General features: G+C 42.7%; 1 protein-coding gene and 1 long non-coding RNA gene across 6 annotated transcripts; both read right to left on the reverse strand.

Moving 5' to 3' along the window:
• Nucleotides 1-1,958: 1,958 nt before the first annotated feature.
• VEZF1 (vascular endothelial zinc finger 1) lies at nt 1,959-17,365 on the reverse strand. 5 transcript variants are annotated; one of them, XM_040640887.1, is made up of 6 exons: nt 17,168-17,365; nt 11,783-12,477; nt 10,943-11,006; nt 9,679-9,880; nt 8,263-8,409; nt 1,959-5,339 (listed from the first exon to the last, which is right to left on the reverse strand). In XM_040640887.1, exons 1-6 carry the CDS (start codon nt 17,198-17,200, stop codon nt 4,912-4,914), a joined length of 1,569 nt encoding a protein of 522 aa, XP_040496821.1. In that variant the 5' UTR covers nt 17,201-17,365; the 3' UTR covers nt 1,959-4,911. The 5 variants fall into 5 exon arrangements, with proteins under 5 accessions (XP_040496821.1, XP_040496823.1, XP_040496822.1 ...); XM_040640889.1 differs by having other exon boundaries at nt 9,679-9,862; nt 17,168-17,363; XM_040640888.1 differs by having other exon boundaries at nt 8,263-8,406; nt 17,168-17,362.
• A 799-nt stretch (nt 17,366-18,164) lies between these two features.
• Nucleotides 18,165-26,208, reverse strand: LOC103667359. Its single transcript, XR_569748.2, has 2 exons — nt 22,437-26,208; nt 18,165-18,910 (listed from the first exon to the last, which is right to left on the reverse strand). It is a non-coding gene; the product is annotated as an uncharacterized LOC103667359 (long non-coding RNA).
• Nucleotides 26,209-26,380: the final 172 nt, after the last annotated feature.

Raw genomic sequence — 26,380 nt, forward strand, 5'->3', positions numbered from 1 at the left:
TGGCTCCTCTCTCCATGAGCAGCCTCTGGAGTTGGTACATCTGCTCCCAGTCTTGGACCTGGGCACTGACTTTCAGACAGAGCTGACGGACCAGTCACTGGGAGGGCATGTCCCTTCCATTGCCCCTTGGTGTCCTTGTCCTCTCCATTTGTCATGCCAAAGGAATAGCTCACTGGCGGAACACAGTGCTGGCCTCAAATGTCCATCTTTAGCCTGGTAGTTCTTGCTCCAGGTTCTTTATAAATGTGTTTAGGAAAAAGTGACATACAGGTGACAGGGCTGATGCAGCCAAATGCAGATGAACCTCACTTGGAGAAAACTCCGTAAGAATAGAAATTTACAAAAACACTCCAGAGAATTCCTCCTGCGTGGCTGGCAGTTACATACTCAGAAAGAATTCATTCCAATAAGAATAGTGATTTTAAATTCTTATTTTATGCACTCTTCCAACAGACATTTAGGGATTGGGAAGGAGATGGGATGTCAATTTAAGATAGTCAAGGATGAAGACAATTTCTGAAATGATGATGCGAGTCTGTGGTGATACAGAATCGGAAGCGTGAAAAGCCCTTCTCTTACCATGACACGGCAGTTTTTGTAAAGCGAAGTATACTTGACCCTCAGGGTCCAGGGCCAAGATCTGGGTCAAGTGCCTGTTTGGGGACAGGAAAAGCGAACTAGCCAGCCCCTGACAGGTTGCCCCAAGGAGATGGCTAGATTACACAAAAATCCACAACAAAGCCTTTGACCGGCTCGCCATTCCCTCCTTGGGAACTAAATGGGTCTGTCTGCCTGAAAGTGGGCAACCAGGAGAAGCTGGTTTTGTCAATGCACAAAGTCAATCAGTATTGAGTCCTGAGCCATCCCACACTGACCTGCCCCCACCCCCATTTTTACAAGACCAGGGGGAGATTATCCAGTAATCTGTTAGGGTCAGACCAGCTGTGGGGGAGATTTATAGGCTCAAATGGGGACAAATGGCATTCATTCAGGCTATGACTCTTTAAGGAGGAAATGGAAAGAGTGTAGGACTGAGGGCCAGATTTATGAGAGCAGGGAGGGGGAAAGTGATTACATCCCACAAATACACTGGACTTTTCGTCCAGGAAGCCTCGAAGACACTTCAGGGAAAACCTTCACTATTCCCTCTACATCCCAAACCAGGTCTCTTTAGAGAGGACCAAACTGTAGGGCCCCTTGAAAAGAGCAGAGACCTGGACAGCCAGGGCTGTAAAGATTAACTAGCAACCCAGTGAAATAACACTTCCCGTTTCCAGACAAAAGCAACACTAGAAACACTTTTCCTCCAGCTGTTTTCACTGAGTCAATAGAAACTACAGCAATTACCAGAAAAAGTCTGGGAAGCCTCAATTCTATATAAAACAGATGTAGGTATCCAAAACTTTTTCACTAAATGAGGTGTCCGATTCATCTTGATCTGTCACTTGAGTACTCACCATGTTTCTCTTAACAGCCTCCTTGGAGGGAGCGACCCACTGGAATCGCCTTTACAGGCCCCTAGTGCCCAACAGTGCCTGGCACATTGTTGGTACCCGAAGGACATGTGATGAACCTAGCTGAACACAAATGGGTAGGAGCCCCAGCCTAAAACCCTTTACAAGTAAAGAAACTGGGTTCTAGGCATGAGAAATATTCTAAACCCATTTTCTCTTTTGGGTAGAACAGGAGCCGACATCTGTTGCCACTGCCCCAAGGCCTGGCTTCCTGGTTTTTCCTCACGCTGACCGGCAGGAGAATGTGTCCTCAGTCAATCCGGTGTGTTTCCACCCTCCCTTCTCCGCAGGAGCTTAATACCAACCAGCCTGACAGCACTCCCTCCCCCTTTCTCCAGCCGCATACCAAGATGGGTACACCTGGAGAAGCAGTGCTTTAAAAATGTCTCTACCATCACAGTGAACTGGTGAAGCTTCTAAGATATTAAGCAATCCATCATAACATTTGTGACCGGTTAACTTTAATTTGTCAAAATAAATCTGCAGTATTTTGCATGTTAGTAATACAGTGCTGGTATTGACAGGAAAAATCATCATCTGCTTACATAGAAACCTTCATTTAGGAGCACACCTTAGGAGGGAAATGGATATACAATAAAAGGCAAATGTAGGCCAAGCAGCGAGCCCTAGAGCGTAACAGGCTGGATGTCAGATTTGAGGATTATCTAATACAACTGTTTAGCTGCCAATCTGATAAAGGGAAGCTCTCAACCAGGTTACAACCAGAAGGGAAAAACAAACTCTGCTTTTTCGTAGCGCGGTGGCCGTCGTGCCTTCAACACTTGGTTGAATCAGTTCATCAGCATCAAAACTCAATTCCAGTTCCAAGACACAGGAGAATCTCACCACACAAACTATTCGGCCCCCCTTTCAGTGGCCCGCCGCCACCCCCTTCCTGCCAACTCTCTCCCTCCCAAAAGAAGACACGACGTGGCTTTATTATTGCAGACAAGCTTCTTAAGTGAATAAAGAATGCATACAAAATAGCATTTTAACTGAAGTCATACAATGAAGTCTCACTCCTGTTTATTATACAATGAATTGATAAAACAATCATTTCTAGTATATATCTTTTTTTTTTTTTTTTTTTAAAGAACTAATACTTTCAGGGTTCTGACGACCACACTCTAGCCTGGGGGTAGGGCCCACACCTGCCCCCACTGAGGACTGCTCCTTAAGCCACTGTGGAGAAGCCTGGGCTGTCTGAATCATGGTGGAGGGTGACTGCCAGCCCAGCCAGAGAGATGACAGGTCCCAGCAGGCAGAGCCAGAACCCGGTCCTGGGGCTGCATGCCAGGAAATGTGGGCTTCCTCCAAATGTGGCCACTACCTGCCCAATCCAGGCCTCAGCAGGGCCATGTATGGGCCTTCCCTACACAAGTCCTTCCAGTAGTCCACACATAATGCTCTACAGATTAAAAACAAACCATCTTTGTACTGTGGATAGGAACAGTTGTAACAAAGTCATAGCTACATATTTTTCTCTACATTTTGTTTATTGAGACAAACTAATTAAAAGGCACAAACATAGGGCATGTTTACATGGACATTATAACAAACATATACATTAAAAGTGTAGGAATGTGTTGCCTTCCTGCTAAACAGAAAGTTCCTAAGCTTTTATATATACAAAAGTTGTACAATTTAATGTCCTAAAGTACAAAAGATCATTTATAAAATTATTTTACACTAAGTACTATTTTATTTTTTACTATGTAGTTCAACCCCCTCGAACTGTTTTGTATAATGACACCCAGATACCTGTCCCTGATGTAGGAAGTCCGCCTCAGATGTAAGGTGTTTGATGCTTGAACTGACACAGTGGGGTATAAACGGAAGTCATCCAGTTTGATAGTCAGTCCTGCAAACATTCTGCAAGATTAATACAACTAAATTCCATTTGTCTTAACTGTAAGATTAAAAAAGAAAAAAAAAAAAAAAAAAAACATATTGCAACTTAAAAAAAATCACAGCGTCTTGGTTTTAGTAACTTTTTTTAAAAACACAATGCTTTAAAAACATTAATGTGTGGCATGATGGTGTAAAGAGTATCTGTTTCCCTAACTTTTGGTTTCTACCTTATGTACAGAGATAAAACATTCTGCTAAGAAATAAAAAGCACATGTCTTGACGTGCACAATCATTGCTGGGTTTCTACAGGGAGTACAGATAGCTGTCTCCCTGAAAACACCACAAAGCTGATACAAGTGTTTTCTCAAAGAAAAAAAAAGTGATGTCCATATTTACAAAGTTGAACAAATCTGCACAATACTTGATTAAGAAACGGAAGGAGAAATTAAAAAAAAAAAAGATACACTCTGCTTGTTCTGAAGGGGCATACTACCTAGTTAGTGGTTAGAATAAAAACTGTATACAATTTAATATAAGACATAAACTCTAGTGAGCAACTAACACATCTTTCCCTGTTGTAACATCAACAGGCTCTGATTGGGAGAGAGAGGGGCATATCACATCCCAGTGCCTCCAGCATCTTCCAATTTAAAGCAATATATTTTAACTGTCCCAAGTACTCCTTGGCTCCTGAACAGGAGTCCCACTGGCCTCTGTTGTCAGGAGTCTGCCTGTCCACACGCTTGACTTCTCCTCTGTCAGTTGAGGCCTTTTCTTACCAAAACACAGTTTGTATATTTTGGTTGTTTTTTTTTTTTTTTTTCATTTTTTTTAAAAAGTCAACTACAATGCTATATTCCATCAGGATTAATATGCTGAGCAATATTTACATCTCCAAATATCAGGTCACAATCCCTATTATATGTTGAAGTTAGAATGATAAATTATCATATGCTTTGCATATCAGAGCTGGTATCACCTTTCCCATAGGGAATGCTGCCTGAAATTAACATATTCCCAAAGGTAAAATGCATATTCTCTGAAATGCATTTTATTATGACAATGCATGTATTTACTCATAAAAACAATAAACACAGACAATTCTACACTAGCTCTCTGTGGATTTAGAACTTCAGGTTAAAATGAGCCATCCGCCTTGTATAGGGAGAAGAGTTCTGCTAGTGTTTAGAATAAAATGATTTCTTGGGATTAGAAACAGTAATGCTGTTTTTTTATTTTGAAATGGATTTTGCTTTTTTATGATTGGTTTTAATTCTGGCATTTTACCTTGCCAACTACTACCTTGTTTAAGCAATGCTGTCAGCTAAAAGGAATTTCTGATTAAACTAAAGTGGTCCAGTGATAAGTTACATACACACCCTACTTTGAACAATCCCAGCCAAATTGGAGAAAAATGCTACTACACTATTATTAACTAATGTAATAAAATCTCCCAATTTCATGGTTTACTTTTTGCTTTAATAAACTAAAAGTAAGTTGCTGGTAAATATTTACTTTAACCCATATTTTGATTTTATAATACTGTTCACCAAGGTGGTGATGTAGGCAAAGCTTGGGGTAAGAAAGGCATGCTCTCTACAGGCCTCATTGCTATATTGAGAGGGGCGGCTAACGTCATAGGTGTGGGCAGGTTCATGGGAGACGTGATGGTGACAGGGTGTGCTATATTCACTGGAGCAGTGACAGGGGTGGGAAGGTTGACTGGGGTAGTGAGTGTTAAAGGAGAGGTCATGGACAATGGACTGGTTATAGTTACAGGGTGCCCTATGTTCATTGGGCTGGTTATGTTAACTGCACTTGAAACATTGACTGGACTTCTCATGCTCATTGCAGCTGCCACCGTGACTGGGTTTGACATCGTCCCAGACGACACAGAGGACGTGATATTGAATGGAGTAGTGAGAGTCACGGGTGTCGTAGCAGCCGTGGAGGTTTGGCACAGGTTAGCAGCTTCTAAAATAAGAAGACAAAATGGCCTTTAGACTCCCCAAACAATGAACAAAATTTACAAACAGCTTCTGAATCAACTTTTTTTAATTAAAAAGGACAAACCTTTAATGAACGAAATTATAGTTCTCTACCAAGCGGTCAACAAGAAGGGAGGCTCTTTCCGAGCACAGGACTGGGGGTGCCTGAATCTCTTTTCTGATGCTATACCTCCCACAAGGCCTTGGGTGACTTGTTTAGCCTGGCACTTTGGGCTTCAAATTTAGATTTACTTACCTACCTCACAGTGATGCTGGGAAGACCAGTTAATTTCTGTAAGGCACTCGGGGGGTGGGGACAGAGATAGCAAGCAGGGCTTAGTATTCTCACTACCATCATGCAGGCAGAGCCAACCATCGGCAGGCCAGGAGAAAGCTTGTTTACACAGAGCTGGGCCGATGGTCACACAAGAACAGATTATCAGAAAAATCTTCTGGTAAGGCACACTGTAACTAGCAGAGAGAGTTGTGTGTCCTCAATGCTATGTACTCTAAAGCCTCAGAGGTGAGGCTACATTCTGTTAAGGTTTTAAAAATCCGTAAGTAGGGACTGACAAACAAGCTATTTTCTTATCCGCTTACTTCAGTCTTAGAAAAACTGTTTAAACAATCCTGTTGTTTCTGGTTAGGTTTCTTAACTATGTTAAGAAAGCTAAAATATCTCTCAGTGGGTTTATATTCTCCTTCCCACTCCCATTTCTCCTTCACTTTCTGATGCTGACAAAATCACCCACTTTATGTCGTGTCATCTAACTGCACTGTTATACACGTCACCAACCATACCGAGGAGGACTAATTAAGCAAGAAGACCCTGCAGTGATTTGGGGGACCCTGGTCCCTGTTACCTAGCAAAGGCTGGGCACTGCTTAAAACTTCCCTCAGAAGTGACACCCCCACCGCACCCCTCAACAAAATTCAGCACCACCTGCTGGTGTGTCAGGAAACAGCAGTAAGAAGACAGATGAGTGGGCTACTTGTGTGTAACTTGGCTGTCAAAATGGAGAAATACATTTGAGACTAAAGATAAAGGTCTGCACACATCCCACACAAATGGCTCAAATCACCTCACGCCGACCCTGGAGTCGATAAGCAGCTCTCCCTTGATCAGTGTGATGAAACTCTGGCAAACTCCATACTCTATGTCAGGAATTCCCAAACCTGGCTGACGGTCAAAATCATTTATCTAGGGAGCTTTTTAAAAAAAATGGCTTTCCAGGAAATTCAATAGTGAGATTTAGATGGAACTTTGGAAATGTGTATTTTTAAAAAGTTCCTGAGATGGCGATCCAATTGTCACTCAGGGTTGGGAACTTATATTACCTTATTTAAAAAAAGAGACCTGCTGATTCAAGTTTAGGTTTTCAGGGCAGAAGTGTCCTCTCCTCCCAAATGTGACATTTTGCTAACATGAATACAGAAGTTTCTAACAGCAGTGGTCGTTTCCAGAGAGATTCATGCTACAAACGGGAATACAATAGCATTTTGTTTCATGGAGGTCAGAAGATGAGCTAAACAACTGAGTCTTATTGTACAAGCAAAATGAAATACAACACCAAATAGAAGCATGCAGAAAGAAAGAGAAAACTAACTCACTTCTGAGGTGATGGCAGCACTGCTAAGGGTATTCTTGTTTACACCAAAGGGGCTTTCGCTCTCACGTGTGCCATCACCACCCCCTCCCCCACCGGCACCTTTTCCTTTCAGTCTAACAGCATCCTTTTCTAGGACTTAAATAATTTTACTCTTACTCCTTCTCAAGTAAAACATCCTTCGTAACATGCTTCCACCCACCGTGCAACTGTCAGCATATATACATTCCCCCCCTTCTCCTAACAATAAAACATTTTATTAAATAATGACATTTGGAAGACAGGAGCAAGCAGCCGCTGAGGAAGGGTAGAAGGCCTATCTGGCTGCAATGCCAGTAGATGTATGAAAAAGGAAGCTATTCCTTTTATCTTTATCCAAGTACAGGGTGTTTAGAAGGGATCTGTGGAAGGGAACAGCCGTACTACATGAAAGCAAAGGAGGGAAGAAACTACACAGCAAAGGAATTATAGAGGAGCCTACAGGCAGAGGATTCCTTATGAATATAAAATAAAACAGTAAGACATGGTAGAGGTCAGGAAGGAAAGAAGGAATTTAGGAATCTCTCCCGTGGCTGATGGTACACTGACAAAATGATTGACTTGAAATGCCCACACGATAGTCCAGAAGCCAAAGCTCTAAGTTTTACGTTAAAGAGCTGTGTGGAGAACAGATACTCCAACGGATTTTTTTAATAAGACATATGAGAGAAAAGCAAACCATTCTCGGTTTCAGTAACAATTACAGTAAAGTCCCTAACCACGTAAGTACATACATGTTAAGCTAATGCCAGCTCCAGTGACAGACTGAATGAGATTAAGGGTAAGACCAAGAGAAGAGATATCAGCATCATAAAGCTAGAAACATGTAATAAATAATACAATGCAGAAAGAACATTAAAGAGCAGAAAGTAGCAAAGCTGTAAGAAAATAAACTTATGTACCATAAGAATATTTCATCCACCGCCAAAAGTGGGAATGTTTTAGAAAGGAAAAAGAGGAGCCCATAATGCATGGAGGTTGACATAAAAATGGAACTCTGAACATACATAGCAAAGGACCAAACCTGGCTTCAAATTTGTAAAAAAAGAAAATCAAAAGAACACGAAAAGAAGTACTAAGGATTTTTATTTGTTAAAGTAAAAAGACTTATCTGGAAGCTTGGTAGCTTTGTTGCTGACATAGTGTTTCCAGGTTTCCAGGAAGCCAGATTCCCCATAGCTGTGGCTGCCTCCCTCGGGACCCCGGGGGCACACCGAGCCCACTGCTCTAGCAGCACCGTGAGCACTGGCCACCTCATCTTACCTTTCTTTCTCGCCTTGACAGCTTCTTCCCACAGTCTCAGTGTCTCCACCTGCTTCCCTGGCCAGCTCGTCACGTGCTGCGGCTGCGGCGGTGGCTGCTGCTGCTGCTGCTGCTTCTGGCTGCTGGTCTCCTCGCTCATGCACGCTACTCCAAAGAGAAACCACAAACGCGACATTTACCTTGAAAAAGTGCTGCCATTTTTTTCAAAATCTGAAACTTAGATACTTTGGCTCCTCATGTTTCTCTGACCTTTATCACTTGTCTTGACAGTTTTTACTATAGAGCATCTTCTTTTGCTGCTTCTGTCTATACTGGTCAAAATAGATAAATCAATAAAAGAAAAATAGAGAGAGCTGGGGAAAACCAATATAAAAGAGAAAAGAATTCTTTGCTGTATTAAAAAGCAAGTGTGTTTGAGAATGGAACTTGGGCAATATCAGCATGGACTAATTAACGCTCATCAAAATATCTAATAAAGTTGGTCACTAAAAGTAAATCTTTGCAAAGTTAATAAAGTATGACATGCTAGATAATAAACCCAATGTACTTACAAAAAAGCAAAAAAGGATGAGATTAAAACACATGAAACGTTCTTTCCAAAAACAAAACCAAACGTCGCTCTTTCTCACTCACTTCTGGTCACCTATTCTGAGCACTTGATGTTTCTGCTGCATGTAGTACATAGATAACGGAACACGGAACACAGACTTTCTCTGGTGGTTAGGGCAATCTCAAACACAAAGCCTGCGTGAACGTGAGTACTGAATTTTATCCGCGAGTCCCTGCAATAGTCTATCTTCAATTCTGAATTTAGGGTACGCAGAGTACTACACCTTCGAATGGATATGGTATCCCAACTCTACAGATTTGGGTTTGAAAAGCAAATTTAATGATGCCGCTTTCATCTTCAAGGTTATTTTATTAAAGGCATGTTACTAACTCAAACAGGAGTTAGGAGATACCAATGCTTAAGAACCTTCCTAACATTAAATAAAACCAACGAAAACTGCCTTGCAGCAGGTGCAACTTTCTAGCATGGCTTCTGCTGCCACAATCCTAAAACACTCGAGCTCTTTATTTAAACTCCACCGAAGAGGGACACGTTGAAAAACAGTTACAGGGAAATTCTGCTTTTTTAACTTGGGTGTTATTAGTAGACAAGCACAGGACTGAAAGCAAAATTAGTGGAGGGCTTGTCGATGCTGTTTGTATCCACACAGGTGAGGCCTATTTCCCACACCAGTATATACTCTCCACAGATGGGTGTTTACACACTTCAGTGACAGGAGAAAACATGTAAGATGAACATGAATGCAGTGCTGAGGGCACAGGGAAAATACCTTCAGTACATTATACAAACATCCAGATTTCATCAATCTGAAATGCAACAGAAATACAATCTGAAGTGTCACCTACTTTTACTGATGCCTTGTTTACATGTATTACAGTTGATACTTTGGCTCTGCCCGTGTGTCTTTAAGTGGCTGGTGATGTACGCTGCACTCAGAAGCTTCCCACAGATGTTACACGATACCTTGCCTTCGTGGCGCACCATGTGTGTCCGCAGTCTGTCTTTGGTGGCAAAGGCAGCAGTGCACGTCTGCATGAGGGAGGAAAACTTTTTTTAAATATAGACTATCCTGTTCTACTCATTTTAAAGTACGTTATATTCTAGGCATTATCCTATCCATGTCCGCAAGCAGACGGAGTTAGCTGAATTTTAATTGCATGTGTTACCTAGAATCGTAATCATAACAGAACATTTGGTGAATTTTAGACCCTTACATTTTGGGGGAAGAAAAAAATATCAACACAGAGTACTGAGAAGATGTGAGCTGTAGCATCAGTTAAACCTGGATTTAAATCCAGCTCCTTGATTCATGAAACAGTGTAACACTGAGCAAATTAACCTATCTGAATTTGTTTCTTCATCTGTAAAATGAGGGTAAAAATACCTACCTCCCAAAATTATTGGTGGGATTAAGAGTCTGGCCCAAGGCCTCGCACATAGCAGGCACTCGCTCAAATGACACTAGCTTCCTTCCTCAGATTGGATTTTTCTTAGGATTCAAATCACTTACTTAATAAAGTCAGTCATTAACACATTTAACTGAAAGGAGCAGAGAAAGACTTCCAGCCATAAACTAAAATTACTGATGTCTACAAAAGTCATTTGATTTAGCAAGATTCTTAACCTTTTCATTATCACAACTTAGGTCAAATAGAATCAACAGATTTTCAAACAACTAGAAAACGCTCCAATTTGGCAGACAAACATCCAATAAATGATAACATTTGGGAGAAAATTCCTATTTTCTTCTATTACAGTTAAAATCATCAACGCAGAAAATAATTTAAAGCATTTCATTCATTTATTCATTTCAAATACATAATGACTTTTGCAAGACTACAAATTTTTTTCTTGTAACGATAAATACTGTTGCCTAAGGAAAGGGAAATGTAGCTTAACAAAAACAACACATTTACATTTTTAAATGCTCTTGCCTCACAGAAATAGAAGCTGTCATTTATATTGTATAAAACAAGAATTCAAATGGACCACATTTACTCAAGTCAGTGATTCTAAGACTATTCAAGAACGGTGAGATTTGATTGGCTCAGACCTTCTGGATAATGTGCATTAAGTGCTACACTAAGGATAAGTCATTTTAACTCTTACTTGGCATTTGAAGGGTCTTTCTGTTGAATGGACATGTTTTACGTGACAGCTTAAGTGGTCAGGCCTGTGAAAGAGAGAGTTTCAAAAGAAGATGTAATGGAACACACATTGAGAAATGCTACTCACGGTGATGTTTACATGCTTGGCAGCTTTGGGTGGAGAGCATTTTAAAGAAAGCTAGCGGAATTTCCAACTCCCCCTCCCCCCAGTGCAAGCCTCCCTACCTCTCTTACCATTAACAAAAGTCTTAGTCCTTTACCTGTTAATTTTTCTCTCCTAGTCAACATCAAATGTTAGGCCTTGGTTCTTTAAATTATAAAATACCCAAAGTTTTAGTCCTAACACTTGCCAGAGACAGCTACTACTATATTAACTTTTATTTAAAAGCCTTTAAAAATGAAAATTAGTGAAATGTTAGTAACCACAGAAAAATGGAAAAACGTCCTCCTAAACGTTATACTAAGAGTATCCAAGGTCATCCCAACTTCCAGGAAATAAGTTGCATTGATTTGCACAGTGAACCTCATGTCTAGTCACCCGACTGAATTGGAAACTGGCGGTTTTGCAGTGATAAGAATTATAGATGTGCCAAATGAAGGCCTGAATCCACCAAGGCACTTCTCCACTGAAATATTAAGCTAATCATTATGTCACCACTTGTCAACCACACCAAACTGGAATTAGACCTGGAAGTGTAATACTTTATCTATCATCAATCTCCTCTAATAACACAGGCCTGCCCACAGCTATTCTCACATAAACCTTCTAGGTCACAAGAGACAAAAGTGAAGTGCACTGATACCTAATGAAAAAAAAAAAAAGCAAAGCAAAATGCAGTACCTCGAGAAGCCTTTCCCACAAACACTGCAAGTATAGGGTTTGGTGATGCCTCCTTCATGAGACCTCACATGGTAAGTCATCCGGTCCTTCCTCTTGAAGCGCTGATTACAAACAGGACACTCGAAGGGCTTTTCGTCCGAATGGGAGAGCTTGTGCCGATTGAGGTGGTACACATCTCGGAAGGCCTTCCCACACATCTCACAAGCATGGTTCTTCTTGACGGGCTTACTGGGTTTCTTGACAGACTGGGTCACGGGCATAGCTGTGGTGCTGGCACTGCTGCTGGGGTTGGTGCCCGAGGAAGATGTAGTGACTGTTGATAAGATGCCAGCAATGGTCGAGACCAACGAAGTTCTGCTGCTGTCCCCAGCGATGGTGGAGATAAGGGGGACCACCGTGGTGGGGGTTTTCTTTGACCGGGACACCAACTTAATCCCTGTGTGGCAGGACTCGTGGCGCCTCAGGTGATAGCTGTCCCTGAAAGCTTTACTGCAGTAAGTGCACACAAATGAAGTTTTGGGTTTTTCTTTTTTAATCCCAATGGCATCCTTTAATGTTTCTGGCGCTGCTTGAGGTTTCTGAGTTATTGGTATTGGAAGCAATGGTTTCTGATCAGGGGGCTCCACAGCAGAGCTCAGGAGGGGCAGCAAGCTGTTCTGCGCTGCCTGCTGTTGGTGATGGGAGGCTTCGTGGGCCTAAAACCAAACATTTACACTTCAGAAACTCAGCCTCGCACAACGGCCTTCAAAATTCAACATGCTCCACACAACAGAGACCAGAAGAAACAATCCAAGAGCCCATAAGCTACTCCCTGCAGCAGAAATCCAGCAACCACCTAGTTACCCTCAGAGCTCCCAATACAAAGCATTAAAATCACTGTGCAGACACAAAACTTTTACGACTAAGCAGCTGACAGTGATCTTGCTTTCAAACAGCTGACTACACACCATCCTGGTTCATAAGGGACATACCAGCTGATGAAATCAGTTTGCATTAGTCTGTCAGTGCTGAAACCAGGTTTAAATAACTTGTCAAAAAAATTACGCTCCAGACTTCAGTATTTACCAGTACCTTACTGCAGTAATGCACACACTACACACTCACACACATATACGTATCATCCATTGGTCTATTTTACCTAGGAAAAGAAAGGCAGTCTTTCCCTTTCCATCAGAAAACTTAGTGACTGAGGAAGGAGGCTGTTGCTAAGTTAGCTCTCTGAAAACATGCACTATTTAAGTTTACTTTTCAAGTTTTCACTTAACTTTCCTACTAAAAGATCTGATTGAAATGAAACCTGCTATTAATCAGCCTAGAAGGCATCTGTGAAGGTAGCCTACAGCAAAACACCTGTCAGTTGTTTCTCGGTTCATTTGATCTTAAACTAGAAATCTGCACCCTTTAACACTAGTTGTTCAAACCCTAAACTCTCAAAGATAGACTAGCAAGAAAAAACAAACTATAAATAATTAAAATTCCTTTCATTTTCATCTTCTTCCAGCACTTTTATGTTTCATTAAAGTATTAGACATTTGCTGTTAAAATGTGCTTCTCCACTCCAGAACTGGACACCGTCTGGAAATTTTCTTTAGTTGCACTGAAACCAAAATTTCACCGGGGATCAGGTTCTTGGTATTTATGAACAGTTACTCTCTTGGTTTTGATTCTTTCAAAATTCTCCATACTGATAAACATTTAGGAAATGATGGAAAAAATTCCTGAAATAGTTCTTCCTGATACGTTGTACTTTACCAACGTTATTTTTTAAATTTTGACAGTGAGCCCAAGCCCCTATGCTTGAGTTTTGTAATCCTAAAAGGATACATGCACCCAGAGGTAAGAGTTCCAAATATTTTAAGCATACAACATCCTAGGAGGGGCCCATCCCATCATCTTAGACACTCCAGTCATTTATTTAGCCTTCTCACTCTATAATCACAAGTCCTACAGTTAACTTGATTAAGAAGAAGAAAACAAGGAGACAGACACACACATTCACACAGAGCTTCTTCTCCCTTAATGGGTAAGAATATCTACACATAGCTCCACATTTACTTGATGGCAGCACAACAGCTAAGCCTGGAACCAAGTCTCCCCCAAATCATTAAGAGGTGTGGTAGTCGAAGTTACCAGTTCCCATTTAATAATTTTGGTTGAATGCCCCTTTGAGTCCTGGAAGTACTCACAGAAATTGTGTGCTTACCTAGGAGTAGCTTTCTGGACTTAGGGATTATACTGAATTATAGTCCACTTTTAATTTAGTTAATGGAGCTCCTATAAATGTCAGTGTCTGCCCACAAGACATCAGTGGAAACTTAACAGAATTTGGATGCAAATCTTACCCCCTTTCCAACCTGGCTGTCGGATACCCGAGTTTCCATACAGTATACAAACAGTTAATAGCTGAAGATAGCTCAAGATATACAATTTCAAAGGCTAACGGATCAGATAATAGGGAATGCAAATCTTCTGGACAAAGTTCAGACTTATAGTGTTTAGAGGCATTTTTCAATTCTAAACAACCATTAGTTCGATGGAGTACTAAAAGCACTTACTGCCATTTTACCAATTCAGATGTCTGTGGCAACATAAAGTATTTTTACAGCATTGCTGAAGCTCACTGTCACACGAGGGTCACACCAGGTCCCTGCTTCTTGGGTGAAATGCTGTAGAATGCCTCGAACACTACAGGAATCACTCTCTGAGGATTCCTAGGATCCCCACACTTCTACATGAAGCCTTCTAAGAGGGGAACTGGGTTTCCCCAACTTGTTCTCTGAGGGAGAGACAGAGTAAAATAACAACCATGGCCTGCCTTCAGTTAAGTGATTAAAAAAAAAAAAAAAAAAACTTTTGGGTAGACTTTTATTTGACGAGTATCAAACCAAAGCTTTTATTTTATCTCCTATCTCTTTCAACTTTAAGGCTTTTTAACCCTGCCCAAGCTTTCCTTTTTCTGGGGTTGGCAAAAAAACAAAACAGAAATGTTATTTCATCACCCAGGGTAGTAGGATATAGCACCATGAAATCTCCAGTGCCAGAGGGCAAAAAATTTTGTACTGAAACAAATTAGCATCAGTGAGTCATATCTTGAATGTCCTGTTAGGAGAATCATCCATCAAACATCTTAACAGTTATGGCTTTCACTTTCCACCAGGTTATCTGGAAAGCAAGCAGGTATTAAATTGTTTTAAAATATAAATTCAATAGTATGCTCTAGGAAACAAACAAGAGAGTTTAACTCTCCCATTTCCCCAGTAAAAATTACTTAAAACTGAAACTGAGTAAGTCTATTCATACCTTTCCATAGAAAAGACTGAAATATTCTCTTTACCCATTCAACTGTCCTCGGCTCTAAATTATTTTCCAACAGTTTTCACTGCACACATTGCCAAGCCCAGGATCAAATATTAGCTTTCACACTTCTCCATCAGGTGGAAAAAAAGATTTTAATTGCTGAAAAAAAATTAAATAATATAAAATCTAATTAACAAGTTGATCAATAAATGCTTGGCATTTGTCTTATCCAGAAAAAGAATAAAAGTATTCCAAAAGATTGTTCGACTAGCTTTCCAAAAAGTAGTTATAGGTTTTTCCTTTACATAATATAGAACTCTCCCTTTTTTTTCAATCTCCATGAAGTTTACAGGCAGCAGGTTTAATATGGTAAATCTAAATCATTCCTCACAGGAAAATCACTTAGGTGGCCCATTAATTCCATATTTAAATGACCATTTGAAAATTTTTTTTAGAGAGGGCATTTGCCACTTTTACATCAATCTGGATGCCAACTAGTTATGTATTATATCTTTCCCCATGCATTTTTAAGTTGACTTAAAGCATGATAAAACAATACCAGATCAGAATGAGAAAAAGAAGTTTGTGAGTTCCATAATTTTGCATATCTTCAATTTTAAGAAGCCAGAATATATTCCAATTAACTACTTAAAAATCAAATTACTCACATTTGAGAGAAAATAGGTCTTAAAACAATAAACCAGCTCTACATAATAGGTAATGTTTGAATTATCCAATTCCCTGTATTAACTCCACTGGGATGGGTCCAGTGGCTGGGAGGATTTTCTGAAAATTCTGCATCCATTCCTGGTTAGTTTCAAAAGGTCTCAAGCGCCCAAGCAACGCGTCTGGGATTTGACGAAGTTATTCAAAGAAGGAAAATAACCCAGAGAGGCGGGAAGAACGCATTTAAAGTGACAAGCTTCCTAACCTCCTCTGGTTCCGAAGTTTCCCGGTGAGCTCATCACTACTGCCCACTAAGTGCTTCGTTTGCAAACAGAAATGAAGCAGGGAAAAAATAAGTTCCAGCCTAGGTCTTCCCAACAGGGGTCCCCCACCTAAAATGAGCGGGCAAGAGGACTGCCAACGTATCGGCTACAGTCACTTTCAAGTTTCTTGCAAAAAGTGTAGACCAACACCCCAACGAATGACTCATCTGGGGGCTTTGTAAGCCGACTTTGTTTGCTCTCTTCACTTTCCGTCTCCCCCACTTGGTTGGAGGAAACGTTCGAGGTGGGACGAGAGGGAAAAGCGCTCCGGGAGAAGGTCGGGCCTCCTGGAGTCCCGGCCCCCACAGCTCCCCCCGCCCCGGCCCGGCTGGGGGATTCCCCGGGCTGAATGGGACGGCGGGAGAGCTGGACAGAGGGACAGGGTGTCAGCTGCCAAGGCTCGGCAAAGGCTTGCGAGAGAAAAAATGTAAATCCAGTGAAAAAGTTTGGGGAGGGGATACTCACTCACAACACCCCCCAACAGGGTAAACACAAGAGAGGGGCGGCGGGAAGGGGGAGTGGCGGGGAACCCAGGGATACCCGCTATTCGCAGGGATGGGGGGGTCAGAAAGTCAACACACACACACACACACAAAAGGAGACGGAGGTGAAAAGGAAAGAGCGAGCGGAAGATGGATGAAGTGCGTCTGTTGTGTGTGTGGGGGGGTCTCAGAGTAGGACCTGGGGACCCCCCCAGCCCCCGATGAGGGCCCGGGCCGGGCGCACTGTGGCCAAGCGGCCCGCGCTATCCAGCGGCCCGGCGCCCTCCTTTCTCTGGGCCGCGGGTGGTGACAGCGACCGGCCTCCTCCCTTCCCCTTCAGGGCGGGAGGGAAGGGTGTGTGCGTGTGCGTGAGTGTGCTAGGGGGGGCCCGGGGTTCACCCCGAGGCCTGCTCTCTCCCCCGCACCCCGTGAGGCCGCCTCCTTTCACCTCAGCAGCCCCGCTCTGCCGGGGCGGGCGGGCGGAAAAACAAAGGGGGATTAAGGCCGGGCCGGAGAGCGGAGCCGGGAGGGAGGGGAGGAGGAGCGCCCGCCCGCCCGCCAGCCCCGGGCCCGGCCCCCCTGTCCCCCCCGTGCCCCCCCGGGGGGGCCCCCAGTACCTGGAACAGGAACGCGGTCCAGTTGGCCTCCATGGCTGCGGCGGCCGACCCCCCTCCTCCCCACTCCCCCCGCTCGGGGAGCCTCCTCAGCCGGAGGAGGCGACAACAAAGCGGCGGCGGCGGCGGCGGCGGCAGCGGCAGCGGCGGCTCCTCAACATGGCAGCGCCGAGCGCGGCCACTTCCGGTAACCTCCGGGACGCACCACCGCCGCGGCGAGCGCGGGCGGGGGGGGAGCCCCGACCCGGCCGCCGCCGCCCCCAGCCGCCCGGACCCCTTCTGGGCGTCCCCGCCGCAGGCTCGCCGCCTCGGAGCTCAGCCAGTGCCCGCCGGCGGTGGGGTCAGGGCCCCCGCGGGGGGGCTGGGGTGGGGCCGGGGGCGGGGATGGGGCGCGGCGTCCCCCCCCGCGGGGGTGTGTGGTGCTGCGGTCCGCGGCTCAGGCAGCTGGAGCAGGGGGAGCGCAGGAGAGAAGATGGAGGACGCCAGGGTCTGGCGCGGGCTCGTTGGGCACTGCTGGGCCGTCTCCCGGGACTCAAATGCCGTGCCCAGCAGCGTCGCGTCCCTTTCAGACCCTCAGCGGAAGGCACAGGCCACGGCGGTCACCCGGCTCCTCAGTCCCATATGCACAGCACAGCCCGCGCCTCCAAATTGGGGGAAGCCCCTAGGACTTCGAATGTCTCTCCCCTCTGGTATTTCATCCCCAGCCAGCTAAACCCTCCGCACTCCTGCTACAATATGCGTCTACCTCTGAGTGGCCTTCCAACTCGAGCAAGGAATCCCACTGGGGTGCAGCCTCAGATCCTCCCAGCTGAGGGAAACACTTCCCACGCGTCGAGATGTCATTACTGGCTTATTCTTGGGTGAAGGGCTGAGCTTTCCCATCCTCTCCTTAACTTCAGATAGGATATGAAATTTTACCCGAACATCCCTCTCTCCCGCCAAAAAAAAAAAAAAAATAAAAAAATAAAATAAAATTAAAAAATAAAAACAAGCGAGAAAGTATAGACAAGAAATCATTTTAGTCCTTTAGTACAGTCTGTTTCCTCACCCCACAAAACAAAAATCGAACTTGTGGTTGGACGGCGTCAGATGTCACTGAGGTGACCCCAGCCTCTGTTTGCAGTTCCAAGTCTTCCGTGTAGGCGTCACTGCTACTGGAACTTTGTATGATGATGTCCTGAACGTTTGCTAGCCTTTCCTCACAGAGAGGTAGCTACTGGGTATATCAAAGACAAGCTATTATTAAACAAGTGTCTCCAGTCCAAGAAGTCTCCTGTGGCGGGAAATGAGGGGGCAGGCTGTATCAGTGATATTTTTATAAACTCTGGTTTAAAAAAATTCCTCAGATTATTTCAAGACTTCAACATCTTTCATAACCAACTGTCTCTTATCTCATACACTCCATTTATTCCTCTCCAGACACATTCTAATCAAGGTGACCATCTTGAACTTCCCCTGTACTTACACAACAGAAATAATACGGTTGCAGAATTCTATTCGTAAAAGAAACTAAAGAGATAGAGTAATGACAGTCTGTTTCCCTTCCATCCATCCACTACACATGTATAACCCCTCCCACTGTTTCCTTCCCTCAGTCACCAGAATGAAAGGGCTGGAAACGTTGGTCTGGTTCCTTTTAGAGTCGATTCCCTATTGGACATTGCTTGGAGGCCTTGGGGATGAATGAGAAGTTCTGCAGGATGGATCAGTAGCAGAAGCAGGTAGCACATCACGGAACAGGTCAGCCTAAGACAGGAGGGGACAGAAAATGATGAACAGTTTCTCACACATCCCTCAGCTAAGCTGCTAAAGTGGCCCCTAGGTCTCCTATAAAAATGTCCATTCCTCTTTTGGGGAGAAAAAATGTTTCAGGTTTACATGCACATGCAAGATAAGGAGTGAACTAAGATGTAAATCTAAGGGAATTAACTACATAAACTAAAGCATTTCTGTTCTGACCTTGGACACTGCCTATTCTTTCATTTTCATTCAGTGAATCCAAGTTTCTGCTTCTTGCACATTCACTTCAAGGTCTATATAATTCATCCACGAAGTTTTCTTCCTCCCCAGTTTAGCCTCTCCTACTTTGCAGCCTTTCATATTGTGTAGAAAATGTAGCTTAAGGATAATGAAAACTAGTACTCATGAAGACCATTATTCTACTGACAATATTGCTGGACTCTCTTGAACTTCTTACTCTGGGATCTAGAAAACCTTCTCCAGCAATCTTTCTCCCAGCACCTCTGGAGAGGGGTTTTCCCACTAACAGGAAGTAGAGGTCAAGTGAAAACAGTTCAGTTCTCATTACTGAAGAAATGGGATTCAGAAGTATCACTTTTCTTGAGGAAAACGGCTAATTTTATCTCTAGCCATGAGAGGAAAACAGAATTCCTGATTGTTCCCCAAACTCTCCCTTAAAAAGAAAATTTATTAACTTTTTAAATTCAGATGAAATTTTAAACCTTAGGATACTTTCCACTGGGAAAATATCCAAAAGTTTGGACCAACTACTCAAAAACAATCAGCTCCAAATGTTTTGAGGAATATAATGAAACTAGTAAGATCAAAGACTCCATCCTTAGAAGGGGCATTTCTACCCTTAGGACAGACAATATCCTTAACTACAAACAAATGAGCCCCTCTTCAAGCCAGCTTCCATAGACCATACTGGGGCCCAGTCAAAAGACTAGGGATGTCTAAAGACAGTAAATTCATCCTGATTATTGTAAACAACTTTCAGTGGTTGAATCAATGGTGTTACCTTCAGATATAATAACTGAAAATTTGTTGCCTAAGAAAAAAGAAAAGTGTGCCTATATCCACCCAAATAAAACTCAGATCCCCTCCCCATCTTGTTCAGGTTCCTCTTTCCCATCTCCTCTGCCCCAGCTTGTATAACCTGTCACTTAACATTTCAGGGTCTCATTTCTTCATCTGGAAAATGAAGACAAAATAAGTACCTATCTCAGAGGTGACTTGCGAACTAAATGAGTAATATATATAAAATGCTTAGAACATTTCCTGTAATATAACAGTGCTAAATAAGTATTTTTATTGGTGCTATTTAGTGGTTCTAGATTAACGTTGGGGCTGGAAATGGTACATAACTGAGCCAGTTAATTACTCCTCTCTCTCAAAGTAACAGGCTTTTACTATACCTCACCCCCCCTTTTTTTTTTAATATTTAGAAAGTGACCGTGCACAGGGGCCCCACCCAGTGTGGGGAGAAGGATGGGAGAGGGAGAATCCTGAGCACACTCCCCCCTGAGCAGGGAGCCAGTGGGGCTCTATCCCAAGACCTGAAGACCATGACCCAAGCAGACACCAAGAATCAAACAACCGTCTGAGCCACCAAGGCCACCCCCCCCTCCAAAGAGCCCTAAGGTAAGTGGCCAAAAGGCTAATAACAGAAGACAAAGGACGATGCCTGTTGAGATCAGCTTTTCTATGTGTGTCTCGCAGACTCAGTCGAGGAGCATGCAACTCTTAATCTTGGGGTCGTGAGTTCAAGCCCCACGTTGTGTGTAGAGATTACTTAAATAAATACTTAAAAAAAAAAAAAGATCAGCTCTTCAAAGGCAAGTTTTAGCAAATGTTAGAAAGTAACAGGATATTTCCTTCCTATTTTGGAGAGGATTTTAAAATCTGAGTACATTAAGGATTATAATTAGATTTAGAATCCTAGGGATAGAAAACATCTCTGCTGTTGTCAATTACCTGTCCCCAAGTTAAGACTCCTCAACAAATTGAAAACAAATCAAATCCAAAAATTTCAGCAGGGAAGATCTACTTCAAAGTTAGAAGAGGCTTCATATCTGGCAAGTTAATGGACTAATTCTTCATGCAAAAAAGCTAGAACTGACAATGAACAAATCTAGTAAAAACCAAGAATGCAATATTTGCAAGTACCAAAAAAAACAAAAAACAAAAAAACCCCACCAAACAAAGAAAAAAACCCAAAACTGACAAGAGAGAAATGTTACCCTTCATTACCAGCCTCAATGCAATCGAGGAGGAAAGAAAGCACATTTTACCAAAAGGAACACCTCCCAACCCCCCCAATCAAAACAAAAACACCACCACCCAGCAAAGCTTCTGAGAGGAAAGCAGAAGTCATCTCCCCACCCCCCTGCAGTCCACCCCAACTTCATAACCACACTAAGGGCTTAAACCAATCGCCTGTGGCCCATGTGGTCAGATGTTGGGTTTGTGTTTCAATTCTACCACCTAAAGTGTCATCACTAGTTATTTCTGCTTTAACTGGTAAGGTGAGGAAGGGGAAACAATGGAGAATTTTTTTTCTGAATACCTATTTAAGTTCCTTGACAGCTGGACAGTCACAGAGAACAGAAGTACAGGAAGCAAATCTACCCATTTTCCTGGTAGGCATTTAGTTCAACTGATAGTTGAGGGTTCTAAAACACTATTCTTCCTTTTTTCTGTTTTTTTTTTTTTTTACTTTTTTCCTTCTTTTCTTTCTCTCTCCCTCTTTTAACCAACCAACTGAGCCACCCAGGCACCCCTAAAACACTGTTTCTAAGAAGGGTCACATACCCAAGGTGTCAAAAACGGGAGTCCAAAGCCATGGAAACACATTTATCACTTTAACTCTTCCAGAAAGAAGCTACCAGAAATCAATGCTAAACCTATCAGTTCCATCCACAAAGCATTTGAGTGGAAATGCTCACTTCCATTTTACAACTCCCGAATGGCTTACGGAGGACATCTAACAAATAGCAAGCAAAACAGCACAGGACAGAAGAAGGAAAGAAACTAAGACAGGTCAAAAATACACCAAGTAAGAAATTCAATACAACTGGAAAACATACTCTCAGGCACCAACATTTCTCCTTTGGCCACCTGTTCCTCCCTGCCCTCAGATGCCCCGAGCTCAGGGTATGGCCAAGCTTGAAAAAAAAAGTTGATACCTAACAAGTCACACAAACTTGGTGGGTCTGAACCAGACTAAGTTTCGCTCAGTTACAACATCATGCTAAATTCAAAAACATAAATTAAATCCTTACATGAACAGTTATTCCGGTACAGAGATAAACCTCTTTTCAGTGGCTTTAGCCTCCACCCCAAGCGCATTCCTCTGGTTGAAAGGATGATGTAATGACACTGAACAGCACTGTGCTACCCATCTGCATTGTCAGAGAAAGTATTCATTTGCAACTTTGCTACTTATTCGTGCCCATCCAAATGTTGTTAAGAGTAGGCGCAGAGCAAAAACATCAATCAAGTGAATATTCTTTACCCAAACCCGATATACCTCTTTAGTAATTTCTTCACACTGGATTTGGGGTAGTCCAGAGTTCAGGAAGGATTTTCTCAAAATCTCTGAAGAGTTAGCATATTAGTACATGCGGATTTTATGGTTCCTTCTTTCATTAGTCCTTCTCTCCCTTTCATGGGCCTAGAATTAAGAAAAAGCCTCATCGGGTCAGTCTGATGTTCTGCTGAGGATACCTCCATTCCTGGTAAGAAAGGAACAGGGAATAATGAAACAGGTGTTGAGGAACTGATGCATTATATTCCCTTTGTGAGGGAAGTGAGCAGTGATGACTGAAGACACAGATAAGGCATCATAAGACTAGCTAGACCAAGTTTTAGGAAGGCTGCTCTGTTCTAGAAAGCAATGCCAAAAGACGGCAACACAAGGCCAGAACCACATAAAATCTGGCTAAGGCTTCAGAGGAGGGAATGTTTGTTGACCCTGAGAAGTCTCTGAACTAGATGCTGCCTAAAGTTCAGTCACAGGATGCAGGCATCAAAGCAGGTGCAGGAACCTGGCAAGCTGTTTGTTAAAGCTCAACATAGGGACAACAGCTGTACTCAGCATTTACCCCTTAAGCTGTGAATAAAACATCAAGCTTACCAGCTATCCACAAACACTACTGGAAACATCGCACCCTTGACTGCTTGAGCAGCGGCAGGAGGCTTTTTGTTAGAAGAACAAAGACCAGAATTCCTAGAGGACAGTGTCAATTTTGACTTGTTGAACGATTTACTATGGTCAACAGGGTAGATGGGTCAGATTCAGAGAATCTAGATTTTTCTTCTGAAGTTAACTGTAGTCTTTTAAACAAAGCATACGAGGCTCTCCTCAACGAGTTAACAGAAGTAAATTAGCCCTCTACCCCCAAAGCCTGACCCTGTCCTCTGCTTTTTGTTTTACTGACCTTACATAAGTAGCCCCCCTCAGCTGCCAGCTGTTTCCTCTTATTTTTCCAGCTTCCTCTCCCCACTGCACCTTTCCTTTCACTTTCTTTCCCCTGTCATTCAGCAGTGAATACTCAGGAGAGCAGATGGCAGGTAGTCAATCCAAACCAGTGAAAATGCTTCCTGAGCTTCAAGTATAAGGTAATCCCAGAAACAGGTATTCTGAGGGTTAGGATACACATTATTTCTGCCTTTCAGTAGTTTGCACTTTAGATAGCAAAGGCAGAATACATGTACTCTTCATATACGGAAGAGCATCTTCAGACCAAACTATTAGAACTAGATTCATAGTATGGGATGAAAAAAATCCCTTAGTGATGCTTCGCAGGGACATTGGAACTGATAACCTTTATTCCTACAGTAATTCATCCAGTCCCCTATGCAGTACACTCAGCAAAACTCACGAAGGCTGAGGAAGCACCTGTATGTTTCATAGTTTAATTGAGCTCAGTTACTCTAATCTCTCAAGCAAAGCACATGGAAGGGTCTAAGTTGGCACTATAATCTGTGATTAGCCCTCACTGAAGAGATGAGGAAACTGAAAAGGATGCTGAGCTACCAAAGGTAGGTTTAGGATTTATTCCAACAATTTCCTGAAAACCACAGGCATTTAGGAAGGGAAACACACCTGGGTAGGCAGGAAGCAGAAAGGGAAAATGGCACCACCAATCCAACATCTCCCATCAGTAACATACACTCTAATTTAGCAAGTCTATCCTGGTGGCTCTTAGAGCCCTGGTGAACACCCAGTCTTAGATATTGCATGGGTAAAGTAAAATTCAGGCAGTGCTAATTCCAACCCAGAATAACATATTTCAGATTTTGAAAGGCCAGCCAGGACACCCCAGGGACTACTTTCCCAGTTCACAATGGATTCTAATCATTTTAAAGACAAATCAAAGACCTCCCTATCCCTAATGTAGACTCTCTTCCTTAGAGAAATGGCTCATGTGTATAACTATCCCATAACTATTACGGAGGCTTTGCTATTTCAGTATACAAGCATTTATTAAGTACATACATTAAATGCCTAGAACTGTACTCATCACTGGGGATACTCTAGGGATCTCTTCCAGTAAAGAAATCAAAACTTGAGAATTGTAAGACTAGACATTTGTACTAAGTGCTTAAAGAGCACTGGAAGAAAAAAATTTTTAAGAGGGTATTTGCACCCTTTAATACTAAATAGTATTATTTAGTATTCATTAGTTCCCACCTTGACAGTTTTGACACCACAGATTATCATGTAGGATGACCGAGTATCAAAACGCATGCCTAAGAGGTTGTATACTTGGGACTAAGTGTAATGCAGATTTTTACTGCAAACTGTAAAGTGGGAAGTCACCACACATTGTCTTTTAAAATTCCTCTACCTAGAGTGGTAAGTAAAGCAATTCAACTTTCTGTCATGGATCTACTAGTATACATTTGTATAAGTGTATACTCAGCTACCAGCACAAATGCACGTTTGTAGACACTGACCCATCCGTGGGGTCTTTTCTATGCTGTCCTGTGAGGGCAGACTGACTAGCAGGGGTTAAAAAAGGGCAAGGGCATCTCTGATGCTGGCTCGGCACTCCATACTAGAAAGTCAGGGAGCTAAGCACCCCAATTTCTTGCTGCTGAGCTCTGGGCCTTAGGCATTGAGGCTAAATTAACTCCTGCTTCAGAACAGCCCCCAGCAACCCGGGTAAGAACACAATCAAAGATAGCACCATGGGACACCCTGGTGGCATCAGGTGGATATTACAGGTGATGGTCACTTTAGAGTCAAAGACTTAACTTGCTATAGAACCACCCCACTGGAAAAGGCAACCCCACTGGAAAAGGCAGACTGGCTTTCTAAAAAAGTGGTAGTAAAATAAATTTGTCACAAGGATTCAAGTTCTGGGCCTGTCGCTTCCACATCTTTGAACCTATTTCCTCAAACTGCAAAATGAGGCTAATACCAGTTGAGCATTAAAATGAAACAAAGAACCTCAAGAACAGTTAGCTATTACTTTCCTTGAGAATAAGGTTGTCTTATGCCCTTGCAGTTTTCCCTTAAAAGTTTCCATTAAAAAAGGTAGCAAGGGCATGAACCCTTGAAGCCACTACTTTGGAAATAAGCCCACTGTGTTTGGAGGACCATGCTACTTTATCTCAGCTTTGCAATGCACCTGCCCAGGACTTCATGAACATATTCATAAACATTAAGGTGTGCATTAGCATACCAGGCATCTTGGAATAAGTGTCAAAACGTTAACACAGTGCTTGCTCTCAGAGTTTACCATGTACCCAGGGGAAGCAAAACACATATACACGGAACAACTATACAACATGCAAGGGCATACACTATACATGACATTATATAACCATGAAGAAAAGCAAAGCAGAAATATAGTGCAATTAGTCCAAGAATGTTTTAAGTCTTTAGCTGATCATGAAGGGGTGGAAGAATTAGAGGCAAAAGAAACGAGGATGCTCGTAGAATATGTATGTGGGGGGTTTGTTGAGTCTCTTGGCTTTGAGATAATTATTTAAGTAACCAGGGTTAGAGTCCTGGAGTCACGTTGACTCCCAAACCAAGGATATACACTACCCCTTTTCTAAACTCTATATAATCTTCACCTATGAATGCCTTTATGGATAACTAATGAAGAACCAGAACAATCCAATCCCCAAATCTGCAGGAATTCTTATTGAGGTATGACCACTAGGTTTGGAAGTAATTGAGGCTTCTTCTGTTAAGAATCATGCTTAAGAATGATGTAAAAAGGAGACCCAAGAGGAAGCTGCAAGAGGGACCACTCTACTCTTAGAAAGACAATAGCACCAACTCTTGATCAATACTCAAAAGTGTGCACAGCTTGCAAAAGACCAACTTTCTTCTTGACTTTGCAAGACTGATCTTTGGGACATTTACCTCTCCCATAATTGGCTTATGCAAGCATTTATTTATTTGAAAGGAGGGGGGGGGAGGGAGGGGGAAAGAATCCCAAGCAGATTCTGGGC

This window comes from Ursus maritimus, unplaced genomic scaffold (assembly GCF_017311325.1).
Source record: "Ursus maritimus isolate PB19 unplaced genomic scaffold, ASM1731132v1 scaffold_24, whole genome shotgun sequence".
Lineage (NCBI taxonomy): Eukaryota > Metazoa > Chordata > Mammalia > Carnivora > Ursidae > Ursus > Ursus maritimus.